Below are 14,691 nucleotides of genomic sequence, written 5' to 3' on the forward strand. Positions count from 1 at the left end.
GAAAGAACTGCTTCTTTAGTATAAGGAAATGGTTAGTCTATATTTAGGATGTGGCAGCTGTTTGTCAATTATTAGCTTTAATTGTGGCAGAGGGTGAAAAAAGAGAATAATTTTACAACTTGGTAGAAGAAAAATTTTCAGAAATCATTGGATTGTATCTACTTGGGTCTTCTCTGGCCGATTCAACAGAATATAAGTAAAGGATTAAAAACTCTTTCAAAGATAGAATTCTACCAAACAAGATAAAAACATGGTTAGCATTTACATATTCCTCTTTATATATTCTACATCATGTGCTCTTGTACTATTTTTTTTGCAAGCTACTAGATTTTAGCTAGAAGATGGCACAGCTAGAATTGGGTTACTGTATAGACAGTGACTTTTGATTTATGTATTTACTAATGATCTCATTCTCTCTTAGAAATTGTAATGTAGTTTGTAGATAGTAACCCTAGGGTCTTCAAAAGAAGGGACACATTTGGTTACTGTTGAATTTTATAACTTCATAAAAACAAAATCATAAAAAAAAAAATTCCCTAACTAAAAATGTAAGCAAATTTTTCATTCAGAAAAATATGGTACAAGTTCATATGTAGAAGTCAGAAGTATTTTTGACTCTGAATGCCACCAGAATGTCTGTGATGGGTATCAGTGCCCCTATTAGTCTGGAAGCAGAAGTAGAGAAAGATAAAATATGGATCCTTATGGAGAAGTATAAGAATGGGGGGAGGAGCAGACAAAATGTAGAGTTATCTTTATGGTACCCCCTTTTAAGTTCTTCTAACTTCTTTTAAGAGAACACAGACATCTAAGCTACTGGCTTCTATATTGAACAGATGATGATAGTAAATCCCTTGCCTGTTGAGGTGTGATACCTCTTTCTGATAGCTGGCTTTTAAAAGAAAAGTAAATGGTTTTTATAAAACAGAGTAAAATAATGTTTTAATTCTTGGGTTGTTTTTTTTTTCCTCTTAGGCCCAGATAGGTAATAAGAGATCATCTGGAAGATGGACCCACCGATACTATTCAGCTAACAAAAATGTTACCTGTAGGAATTGTGACAAATGTGGCCATTTGTCCAAAAACTGCCCCTTTCCACAAGTACGTGACATGTATTATTTCTTCCCATGTTGTTACAGACAAAATCTTTGGGTTGCAGCCCTATGACCTTAAAAATTCAAATCGTATGTAATAAATGTGTCAAATTTCTTATAGGTCATAGCCTAGAGTAGGGGAAAGGGCAATAAATTTAGCATCAGGAAAACCTGTAATCAATTTGAGCTTCCCATTACTAGTTGTGAGGCCTTAGCTAAATCATTTCACCTCTGTGCCTCTGCTCTTTTCTATAAAATGAGGTTGAATCAGATGATTCCTGAGACCCCTTTCACTTTGAATCTTCTGCTTAAAAATGAGAGAGTTTATTTCATTGTGGGATTATTTTCATTATTAGGAAAATTATAATTTTAGGTACTTACAAGTATTTATAGAATTAAATAATTTAAACGGCTACACCAAATTTGTAGCAACACAGAACTCAACCTCTTAGACATTTGCTAGTAAGCTCTTAAACATTTTTTCCATTGCCTAGTCCCTTCTCCAAATTATTTTCTTTCAAATAATTGAGACAGCTCTGTGTTCCTACGTTGTCTTAGCTTCTCCAGGTAAAGCAGCCTCTTTCTGTATCTGTTCCTTTTGTGACTTAATTTCCAGATCCTCATCCTCCTGCTTTCCCTCTTAGACACATTCCACTTAGTCAGTATTCCTATAAGACAAGACATAAGAAACAGATGCCAGCTGATAGCACTTGCAGACTAAACCTCTTAGCAACCAGAGGATGCAGACAACTGTGTTAGCAACCAGAGGATGTAGACAACTGATTTGGACATTTTGTTTGATTTTATAATTATGTTTAACACTTGACCTTCTTTGGGATCTCAAAATGGAAATAAATTTTTCTTTTTCTTTTTTTTTAAAGATTTATTTATTTATTTATATAAGCACTGGGTACAGTCAGAAGCGCGGGAGGGTGAGAGAATTCACCAGAGCCAGAGCGGGGAGCAGAGCAGGCAGACTGACGAAATACACTGCTGAGGGGAGCAGTGGGTGGCAGGAGAGGTCTGCTCGCCAAGTTGGACCCTCGCCGGCGGCCGGGTATCGAACCAGCGCTGCATAGGCTGCGGGCAGCTTCGCAGCCCAGCGCTCAACCACTGCGCCACCAGGGGAGGCCCCAAAATGGAAATAAATGTTTATGGAATTATACAGAAAAAGAAAAATTGACCTTCTACTATTTGAGACTGAAGTATCTTGCTGAAGAGATTTTCTGTTTGTCTGCCACATAGAAAGTTCGCCCCTGCTGCCTCTGCTCCGAGAGAGGACACCTCCAATATGCCTGTCCGGCCCGCTTTTGCTTAGACTGTTCCTTGCCTATGTCTTCTACTCACAGATGTCTTGAAAGATCTTCCTGGCGGAAACGATGTGACCGATGTGATATGATCGGCCACTATGCTGATGTGAGTATCCTTCATATAACTAATTTGTCAGGCTTTGGCAGCAATATGCTGATTTGTAACTCTTATTCAGCCTGACCTAAAAGAATATGTACCCTGTGGTGTATGCAATGGTAGTCATGTCCCATTAGCCACTGGTCATGTAAAGCTATATGCTATGTGAGTCAGGATAGGGATCCCACTGAACAGGTTAGGAGGCTGCATCAACAAATATTGGGAACCTATGCTAGCCTGTCTTGGTTAACGTGCCTGCTGAGCAAAGGTTGAAAATAAAGAGATTTGTAATAAATAACATGTAGTGAAAGTTTTACCTAGTTAATGCATATTTTGATGACGACATATACACACTTACCAGTCAACCTGCAAAGGTCTATGTGAAGCCTGGCTTGTTGCAGTTTATTGATGCCTCTTGTCTTTGACAAAAAGAACAAACCACCAGTACTGTAAATCTGCTTATCTTAAAAAAAAAAAAGTTATTTTGAAGACATCTGGGTGCTTATGGTATGTTACATTTTAGCACATTGTTTTTTTGAGCATCATTTTGCCTCACATTGTAAATATCTGTGAGGTTTAAGCAGAATTTCAAAGACCAGATGGCTGTATATAGGTACTTACTACAAATATCTTTTTAAAAAAAATAGGGAAAAAAACTTTTCCCTTTAATTTGTATTTCCTGAAGACATTAAACAAAGCACAAAATTTTTCTGATTTTATTTACATCAAGTGTACCAATAACCTTTTGCCTTAAAAATTAAATATGGCTTTCTGTTGAGGTGAATTTCAGATTAGAACAAAGTAATATATGAGTGTTTGGCATCTGTGTTTATCATGAAAATAATATAAATAGTTATTGTCACTTTTTAAGTCTTTTTAAACAGATAAGAGTAAGATCATTGTCCTACAGACTGTCCTGTAATTTTATTATTTTTCCCACTGAATTCTTTGTGAATGTGTCTAAAAGATCTTCCTTCCTATTGGCTTTTATTTCCTTATATGATATGTATGAATTTACCTAGCCAGTTCTTTACCAGTACATTTAGATTTATATTACTTCACATTATTTTTAAGAAAACAATGGTGCAATAAACATCAGCATATATACCTCTATACATGTAGGAGTATTTTAGTTAATTCTGAATGGAATTGTGTGATTAAAGGATTCGTACATGTGTATCTGGGTTAAAAACTGTCTAATTGCTCTTCTAAAAGATTATACCAATGTATCCACATGACAGCAGTGTGTAAGAGTGCTCTTAACACTATAATTATAATTAATCGTTTAAGATTTAAGGAGAAAATATATTACTGTTTTAATTTATATTGATTCCACAGTGACACTGAATATGATTCTCAAAGGTAGGTATAAAGATAGAAGTGGTCATTTTTTTCTAAGGTACTTTGGACTTATTTTTCAATATTTATTAAGTCTTCAAAATAATAAATTCAAAATTGTGTTAGTTTTTTATATTATTGTTGTCTTCATTAGGCTGTCAATTATAATTTTCTTGGCAGGATTTTCTAGTTTGGCAGTTTTGTTTAATAGCACATTTTTTGACTCCTTTTCTTCCAAGAGCTCTTATAAAATATGATCTTATTTGCCTGTGATAATAGAAGGGGCTTGAACATTGTCATGAGCAATTTCTTTAAAATAAGAGCTGTAGTACAGAGTAGTTAAGAATGATATGTAAAAGGTTATATAATCAGCTATGAATTAAATCTATAGTTAATTCTGCTTAACTTCTTAATTTTGGCCTCTAATGTATGTTAAACTCTTTATCTAAAATGGCCTTGAGGATTAATAACCACAGTGAATATAAGTTTTTAAGATTGGGTTGGGCTGTGACTGGCTTCAGAGAAGGCAGCACCCTTTCACTTAAATATCCAGGATCTACTATTGAGCTTTTATTTTTCTGTTGGGGGCAGGGAGGGGACCTTAGGGCAGGTAGAATTACATGGTAAATTGATCTGTTTCTAGATTACCCACCTTGCCCTTGGTGCCTGATTAAACTTGGTCTCCACTGACTCCCGAAGAGGTTTGTCATTCTTCCTGAGCCCCAGAAGCTCTTTTATTATTATTTTTTATTTATGCATACAAAAGCCGGGTACAGGCCAGAGATGCGGGGGGGTGAGAGGATTCACCAGACAGAGTGGGGAGTAGAACAGGCAAATTGACTGAAATATACTGCTGAGGGGAGCAGCGGGCGAGACAGGAGAGGTCTGCTGCGCCATGTGGGTTGCTCCCTGGCCGGGCTGGGGATTAAACTCGTGCTGCAGAGGCTGCAGATTGCTTCATAGTGCGGTGCTTAACCCCTTGCACCACCAGGGAGGCCCCCCAGAAGCTCTTGGACTCACGTTAGCAGTCTTTCTGGTTCTAAGTTACCAGAGCTCTTCAGCCAGTTGCGTACATGCTTTCAATCTGTCTCAAAACCTGGCCCTCCAAAGAAAATAGTACTCTACACCCCTCTCAGATGCTTCCTTCTCATTTTTTCTTTACCCACATACCTCTAAATTCAGTTGATAGGCTCAACCTCTTCCTCACTTGCCATCACTGCTTCTAAGTCAGTACTCCTCCCTCTTTATGAAGATACCTTTGCTTACTTAGGGCTCATCTACTCTGACAATACTAGCCTCCACTCTTGTCACTTTCATCTTCCCACCTAGTGGCCTTTCTGCTCATTCACAGAGGGTAGCTGTAGTCGCCCTATCCTCTTATAAATTAAGATCAAGCAACTTCCATTTCTATCATTACATATCCCTATGGCTACACCACAGATTTCTGTCATGCCAAGGACCAGTTACATGTGCAAAGAGAATGTGTAATGAAAATTGATGCATTGTACTCATCTTTTTGCTATAATGAAAGACTCTTTTCTGAACTTTACTTAGAAAATACGTCATTTGTTAACTACTTGTATAAAAGCTTTTGGTCGAAATTCCAAAGTTTTAAAATGTAAATGATAGAAAGCTGGCTTAAGGCCTACTAAAGTCAACCTACACCATTGGTATCTTCCAAAGGAAGACAATCTGGAGTGTGGAAAGAATCCCAATTCTGAATCTGCCACATTACAAGAAAAAAAAAAATTGTATACCAAAAATTCTTTAAAGTGTGTGTGCACATTTATCTTTCACACACAGTCCTATTCTGTGAAATACAGCTGACACTCAATAACTCCTTCAATGTAATTACCATGCTTAAGGTTACAATGCCATCAACTTGCCGGAAGCCCAGCATTTGAATCACCTCTTGAAGTCATATTTTTAAATGGTAAGGTGAAAATAATTCATAGGACACATTTAACACCTGATTCCTGTCTTTAAATATTTGATGCTATAAAAATGTTTTCTGAAAGATGAGCAGTGCGCACGCGCACACACACACTAAAATATTCTTAACAGCTTGAAATTTTATTTTAAAAATGAGAACAGTATAAACTCTATAGGCTTTTATGTAGACACTAGTGCTCAGTGAAGTTTTTTCAGTAATACACATAAAATTGAAAAACTAACATCTCCCAATTTAATTTTGGTGATTTTTTTTAATGTTTAATCTTGGTAATTTCCAGCAGAAAATGCAAAGCACCTAGTTATATATGTTATATATATTTCCAACTATATATTATAGTTATTTCACACTTGTTATCTAAAGAATGAACAGTTACTTGAATATTATTTTTATCTAGGTAGCAATTTAAGTGAAGGACACTTATCTTTAATTGAACGAACATGGAATAGTGTTATATGCCTTCCACCTTTTATCCTCTCCACAGTTTTATTGAGATGTTGCTGGCCAGAAATCAGACTGACTGAAACACAATTATTGACCTGAATACTTGAGCCAAGATTTGAATTAAAGACTTCCTTAGTTCAAATGTTTTGACTTGTGCAAAGGTGATTAGTTCTACTTTCACTCAAAAGAATATCCACTGTTCCTCCAGCCAAATAAACTTTCAACATTTATCCAAAGTTTGCTGGGTGCCTACTTACATTCCAGGCAATATTCCAAGTGCTAAAGAAATAAAGATGAATAATAACCTTGTCTCTGCCTTTGTAGCTCTGGGAATATAAGAGGAAAGGCATGTACAAGAACAATGTAAAAAAAGTGATGTGATAGAGGTACTTCAAGGTGGTGAGAATTAAATGAGAGTATCAGAAAACTCTAAGACTCCCAAATATAGAGACTTGGAAATTGTAAAAAATGACATAGACCATAGGAGGGAGCCAAGTAACTGTTTCTATGTAATATGTCACCTATCTTTGGAAATGGCAGCTGCAAAGTAATATCATGGGAACTGTTGACCCAGGCTGAGTTTTCCTGCAATCATATGGACTTGAAACATACAAGGATCATTATTTTCTGAGCATCTGTTTGCTTGCCTATCTGCTCTTATGTTCAAAGATGAGGCAAATTGAGGAAGGAGATCTCTAATCATTCCTGGACAAAATTTTTCTCCTGCTTCACACTGTAACTCATGAAAAACCACTTCATTCCTGGAAAACCACATTTATATTGTATTATAATTGTTTTAACCTTGGAACTAATTCCAGCTTCCATATATGCTGATTCACAGCATAAACCAGAACCTGACCACCTCTTATCATTTCTACCATTGTGACCCTGGCACAAGCTGTGAGCATCTACTGCCCAGGTTATTCTAATAGCTTCCTAAATCGTTTTCTGCTTCCTTGCCCCTATGTATTCTGTTTTCAGCAAGTGGCTATGTTTTTAAACATAACCCAGATTTCATGAGTCCTCTATCCAAAATCCTCAAATACGATTTTTTATCTCGCTAGGAGTAAAAGCCAAAACACCTTATAATTGCCAGCAAAGCCATATATGATCCAGGTTCTTGACTCATCTCTCGTAGTAACCAGTGTTGCTATTTCTACCTGTCTCCTTGTTCTTTCTTGAAAGATCAGTTGCCTCTATGTGCTGTTTCCTCTGCTAAGAATGTTTCTCACCTGGGTATCCACAATGACTCACTCCCTCATTTCCTTCTGATGTGTCTGCTCAAGTATTCCCTTGTTAGAGAGATCTATCCTGGGTATACCCTAATTTTACGAAGCAGATTTCCATACCTCCAGCATTCCTTATCCTTCTTCTCTGCTTTGTTTTCTCCATAACCCTTATATCATACATTCTATATGTTTTTCTGTTTCCTCCTAATTGGAATGTCAGTCCCATGTCTATTTTCAGACATGTTTGCTACTCTATCACTAGCTTCTAGAACAGAGCCTTGCCCATGTATGAGCTCAGTAGGATTATTGAATAAGCAAATGAATGAATGAATAGACCCCATTTACCTTTCCACCCTCTAGTTAAATGCTTCTGAAAGTTGTCAAATCATGCACATCAAGGCTGAGGTATTCTTGGCATGACTTACCTAAGAGGTAGACATCTCCCAGTAATATTTAAAATTGAGTTTCAGTAGACTTTACAAAGGCCATAATACTTACAGTATGTGAAAAATTAAATGAAATTTCTAAAAGGAAATTGTTTTCCTTGTTTCCCTCCCACTGTCATTAGTAGCCAATTCTAGTTTTTGTTTAAACATTTACATTGCTGTCAATTTATTTTCTTCAGTATTTCCTTTTAAGCCATTACTGCAGATATTAATGTAGTCCTGTGTTTTTGACCTGTCAACTGTCAAATTTCATATGGAAAAATCTCATCTATCAATTTCTGATAAAATATCATCTTCAGTGGCTCAAATGGACAAATTTGCGAAAAGGAAAAATAAAACTAAGAGTCTGATAACCTTTTACAATCTGAATAGTCATAGACAAACTAATCTTCCTGATGAACTCAATTTAAATCAAGACAAGCCACTGATAAAAGTTCTCATCACAAAAAAAAACTAGTTATGTGAGCTGATGGATGCTAACAAAACTCCAATCGCCTGCAATATATACATATATCAAATCATGTCCTATACCTTAACACAATGTTATGTGTCAATTGTAACTCATACAGCTGGGGGAAGAGGGGATATCAGATGCAATACAATACAATATACAATAAAATAACTGGATTTTAAAACTAAAAAAAAATATATATACTAAATTTTTTCAAATTAAAAGATATTGAGACATGAACACAAAATGAAAACTATATATTTGGACTGAATTTGAAAACAAAAAGGATGTTAACAGAAAAGTTGGTGAAATTGAAATCCAAATAAAGCCAAGAATTTAGGTGTGTTTTTTTTTTTTAAAGACAAACGACAGACTTACATTCAAATCTACTTTGAAAACAAAAATGCCTAAATAAGATATATTCTTTTTTTTTTTTTTAAAGATTTATTTATTTGTTTGTTTGTTTATACAAGCACTGGGTACAGTCAGAAGCGCGGGAGGCTGAGAGAATTCACCAGAGCCAGAGCAGGGAGCAGAGCAGGCAGAAGGACCAAAGCACACTGCTGAGGGAAGCAGCGGGCGCTGCAGGAGAGGTCTGCGCGCCATGTGGGACCCTCCTCCAGTGGCCGGGGAGCAGCCGGGGATTGAACCGGCGCCGCAGAGGTTGCGGGCAGCTTCGCAACCCAGCGCTCAACCACTGCGCCACCGGGGAGGCCCAAGATATATTCTTAAAACATAAGTGTGGCAAAATGTGTTCCCTCACCCCAAAATGTTTTTCTCTTTAGAAGGTATCACAAAATAACTTGAATATCTTAACAGCACGATACTGGAAAAGAAGGGAATAATATTTAGAATAAAAGATCATCTCTGAAAAAAACCAAAATACCAGCAGCATATCATTGTAATAAATTGATATATATGTTCAAATAACTATGTAGTTCTGCTGACAGCTGAATTTTGGACCTACTTTTGATAAGAATAGAAGAAAATCTGACAGGTTTGACATACTCTGTTAATAGATACACTCACATCTTACAAAATTTTAATATTGCTTAAACATAATGTTGGAGCAAGGGGTTATGACTGGGGTTGATTGACTTGCTTAATAAAAAAAAATGCTTGTTGAATAAGTTTATAAAATGTATATTTACCTGAGAGACTGAAATGCCCTCAAGGAAGTTTAGATTTCTGTACTTAAAGGTCTCCTATCCTCATGACAAATATGCAAAAACTCATGATAATTTTGTGAAAATTCATGTGTGTTCACTGTTAAGGGAGAAAGTCCCAGAATTAGTAATTAATAATTCACTGGAACTGTTCTCAGACCACCTAATAAGTGAATATTTGAAACTTTTCATGGTTAAAAATATATGTAATCTTATATAAATCTTAGCAGGGAAACATTCCACATTTTTTTCATTTGTTTTTGCTTAGAAGAACTGGGATGTAGGCCAGAGATGCAGGGGTGGATGGGTGAGAAGATTCACCAGAGATAGAATGGGGAGCAGAACAGGCAGATCTACTGAAATATACTGCTGAGGGGAGCAGCAGGTGAGACAGGAGAGGTCTGCTGCACTATATGTGGGTTAGCTCCCTGGCCAGGAATCAAGTTCAGACCATAATGGTAGTAGCCCTGAGACTTAACCCCTAGGCTACCAGAGATGCCCAAGTTCTACATTTTAAACTGAATATAATATGTATTGTAGCAGTTAATGTTTGAAGAAATTTGTCCTTATTTTGAAATTCTACTAGATGGTACTCTTTCTGGTCATCTCTGACAAACCTGACAGATTGTCCCAGTCTCTCAGCTCTCCTGCAGCACATGCCCAATTGTTATTATTAGTGCCTTTAGTAGACCTAGCAGATGATAGCAGGTTTACATTTCCTTATAAGCTGTAAGAACAATTTGTAGAGAATAGACCATTCCCTTTCTCCAGATCCCTAACTTCCACCAAAAAAACGTGAAGACAGGACTCAGTCCTTAATTTAATTTTAGTTTTAAATTGAGCTAATTTATATTAATTACCTCATCAAATGTTATTTTAGACTTTTAATATTTTTCCTTAGTCAGAGATCTTTTAGACAGGAATCAATAATGAAATAATTACTGTGTCTCAGTATTAAACCCTTTTCCCTGCCTACCTCTGCAGCATGCCCATCGCTATCTTACCTGGTTTAGGCATACTTGTACAGAATCTTTACTTTGATACATTTTTAAGCATCTGGGACATTAGAAATGGTTAATGGACTAGATGACAATTTTCAGTTGGAAAATCCTTACTTTCTATCTCTCCATAATTCAAAATCTTTACTTACTCCTCAAAAACAATCCAGACCTCTGATTGAGAAAACAAAAACTTGATCACATCTGTACTTTTCCATGAATGCGTTATTCCAAGACCTATGCAATCCTCGTCTACCTGAAAACTCTCCCAATGTAAAGATTACTGTTCTTAGTGTGTATACTTTTCCCTTATTATCAGTGATAGAGAATTATTTCAACATATATACGACTGGAAAATTCAATTAGCTCATAATATTTAATTACGTAATTTACTTGAGTTTCTCAAACTTATTTATAATTATTATTTGTTTCATTATTGGCAGATGCTACCTCAGTTCCTAGTACTTGCTAGGTTTACATAAACTTCCTTTGCTTTATGTTGTTGGGTTGGGAAGGGTGAGCAGAAAAATTCACATCCAGGTCTATCACAGTGAAATTTCTATGTCAAACAAACAAAAGTCATACAAACATCCAAGAAGGAAAAAGAAAACATGTTACACACACACACACACACACACACACACACACACACCAGGTTTACATCAAATTTCTCTTGTGTAGTAATAAATGTCAGAAGGGCAGAGAACTCTCTAAGAAGCTAGAGCACTTTGAGAGAAAAAAAAAATGACATAGCCAAGCTGCTGTTCATTGTGAACCTAATGGAAAAGCCAGAGAATAAATTAGCATCAGTGAACAGTGAAAAAAAAGTAAAGAGTACATGTCTTAATTCTTCCTCTTGATCCTTGTTTAAATGTATAAACCTTGAAAATAGCCTTTAAAAAGAAATATAATGAAACTTTAATAATTTATATCACATATATTTGCAATAAAAATTCATTTTAGTTACAAGGGGAAAAACCATATTACTGTAAGATTTATAATTATAAAATTATTTGAAACTGAGGCAAAGGAAATGTAAATAATACAACAAATGATAGGGAAAATATGGAAACAGCAAGAATGTATAAAAATAAAAGTGAAGACAAATATAGGACCAATATATCAATTATCGAAAATAACTGATTGGATTAAATATTCTTTAGAAAGTGAAGACACCAAATGAGAAGAACCATAAAGGAAAAGAAGAATAGATAAAGTCTGTGTATCCAAAGAATCTATTAACAAAATTAAATGATAGACTACAACTTGGGAAAGGTTTTCATAAAATATATAATAAAATAATTATTTATAATATAAAAAGCTTTTGTACATTCATAGGAAGAAAGAAAAATGCCTCAATAATGAAAATACTCAATTAGGGAAGTTGTGCTGAGAAAGTACATTTGGATAACTTTTCTGGAGTTCAGTGATGGGTGTTTGCAATGATACAGCTACAAGGTATAAACGATACAAGTATGTTCATCTCAGAGTTATAGAAATATTTGTTATAATAACAATTAGAAGCAACCCAACTATTAAACACTGGAACTAACTTATGTAACTTCCAACATACATCCACACACAATTATGTATACCGGAGTACTTCTTCAGATGTTTAAAAAATGCAAAAATGAATATTGAAATATAAAGAAGTTACTAATGCATTAAGTGTATAAATTGCAAAACCATATGAAATATAAGCCTGTTTTGATATAAATACACAGATTTTCATATATAAAGATTTGTATAGGAAAAAGTTTGGAGTAAAATATGCCAAAATGTTTTACTGTAGTTATGTCAATAATTATAAATGAAGTTTTTTAAAGTTTCTATTGATTTTTATTTTCATAATGAATTTTCATGTTGATAAAATTTTGGTATTTAATTGCATTGTTTTATTTGGGAATAATATGATCAGTAATCACTCTGAGCATATATCCTTCCACTTTTTTCAATGGTAAAATTGACCTTTTTTTCTGTTGTGATCTGTTACTTACAGATTCATGTAACCACTGCCATAATCAGAAAACAGAACAGTTTCGTCACCCCCAAAAAACTCCTTTATTCTCTCTTCCCTCACCCACAGTTTTTGTCCACCATTTACCTGTTCCCAATTACTAAAGTTGTGTCTTTTTAAGACTGTCATGCAACAGATGTCACTGTTATAACCTATGAAACCAACTTCTTTCATTCACCTCATATATTTGAGATCCATCTTTGTTGATGCATCCTTCAGTAATTTCTTCCCTTGTGGTATTCCATTGTATGGCATTCATAGTGCTACAGTTCATCCATCTATCCATTGAGGAACATTTGGGTTGTTTTCCAATTTTTGCCTATTATAGATAAGGTGCTGTGACTATATATGTACAGTCTTTTGTGTAAACATAGACTTTATTTCTATGTAAACATAGACTTTTTTCCAGTGGAGATTGCTGGTCATATGGGCAGTATATGTTTATAAGAAACTGCCATATGGGTTTTTCAGAGTGGCTGTGTCATTTTGAATTCCCACCAGCAGAGTGAGTGTTATAATTGCTCTTCATCCTCATCAGTGTTTGGTATGGTCAGCATTTTATTTTAGCCATTATAATAGTTGTATACTGTCTTTCTCATTTTGCTTTAGTTTGTATTTTCCTAAATAATCAACACTGTTGTATATACTTTCATGTGCTTTTAAATCTTCTTGGGTAAAGATCTAGATCCTTTCGTAACTTGTAATTAGGATATTTATTTTCTAATTATTGGATTTTGAGAGTTTTTTTTCTATATTTTAGAAATGCCTTTTATTGTATATATGATTTCCACTTATCTCCCAGTCTGTAGCTTTTCTTTTTATTCTTTTGGTTGTTCTTTGGCAGACAGATGTTTTTAAATTTGGTAAAATCTCATTTGTCAAATATTTTCCTTTATTCATGATGTTTTTGGTGTCATTTCTAGGAACTCCAGGTCACAAAGATTTTCTCTTGTGTATTGTTTCAAATGTTTTATACTGCTATCTATGACCTATTTTTTAATTAATCTTCATATAAAATATGAGGTTTAGATCAAGGTTATTCTTTTTACATTTGGATAATAAATTGTTCAACATCATTTGTTGAAAAGACTATCCTTTCTCCATTAAATTGCTTTTGCATGTTTGTCAAATATTAAATGGCCGTATTTGTACAGATTCATTTCTGGACTCTATTCTGTTGCACTGATTTACGTATCTGTCGCATCACCAACAGTAACAGTTAAAAATTTAATGACTGTCAGGTATTGTTAATTACTGTTAATTAATTAACTTTAGAGTAAATGTTAAAACCAAGTAGTGTGACTCATGTTTTGTCCTTCTTTTACAAAGCAACGTTAGCTATTCCAGCTTTTTTCCCTTTCCTTGTACATTTTGGAATCAATTTGTACTTATGAAAAGTCTTGATGGAATTTTGATTGGGTTTGTGTTAAGTCTATAGATCTCTGTGGGGAAAACTGACTCTCTGCTATGTTGCCTTCTAATCCATGAACATTTGTTTAGAGCTACTTTAGTTTCTTCTATCAGAGTTTTATAGCTTTCAGTATATACATTCTCTACATATTTAGATTTATACTTAAGCATTTTGTTTTTCTTGGAATTGTAGCAAATGGTATTGTTTTTTAATTTTTGGTTTCCTTTTTTAAATTTTGCTTTCCAACTTATTATTTGTAGAAGAAAGTTTGAAAGGAAATATTCTGAAATGATTGCAATAGTTATTTTAGGTGGTAGTTTTATAAGTGACCTTCATTTTTGTCTGTATTTTCTATTTTTATACTGCATATGTATTACTTTTATATATTTAATGTTATTCTTTTAAAAATGACAGGCTTCTAGACTAAAATTACTATAGTAGAAGATAATACAACTTTGTCCTAAAAGTGATTACATGTATATCTTACATATCCTGTCTGCTCTAAGACCCTTGGGAAGAGAAGAAAAGGAAATTTCCCTGGGAGAATTCCATGCGAACAGAACTGGATGACAGGACATAAAGGGCATGATTATAATAAAAGGAGTTTAATGTAGTTAGCTAAGATGAATTAGGATTTTTTTAGTGGTTTTAAACAATTTTCTATACATTTGTCATTCATGATAGATCTTGGATAAATGGTTAATAAAGTTCTAAACATTAATTTTATAATTGCTTTACT

General features: G+C 34.6%; 1 protein-coding gene across 3 annotated transcripts in view; it reads left to right on the forward strand.

The window, feature by feature from the left end:
- Positions 1–14,691, forward strand: part of ZCCHC7 (zinc finger CCHC-type containing 7) — a 202,058-nt gene that overhangs the window by 154,262 nt on the left and 33,105 nt on the right. For all 3 annotated transcript variants that reach the window (XM_054689193.1, XM_054689192.1, XM_054689194.1), the window contains exons 4-5: positions 976–1,101; positions 2,340–2,510. In XM_054689193.1, the coding sequence (XP_054545168.1) occupies positions 976–1,101; positions 2,340–2,510 (297 nt within the window). The remainder of the gene's footprint in view (positions 1–975; positions 1,102–2,339; positions 2,511–14,691) is intronic.

The sequence above is a fragment of the Talpa occidentalis genome, unplaced genomic scaffold (assembly GCF_014898055.3).
Source record: "Talpa occidentalis isolate TD23 unplaced genomic scaffold, MPIMG_talOcc4v2.1 talOcc4.7, whole genome shotgun sequence".
In the NCBI taxonomy this organism is placed as follows: Eukaryota; Metazoa; Chordata; class Mammalia; order Eulipotyphla; family Talpidae; genus Talpa; species Talpa occidentalis.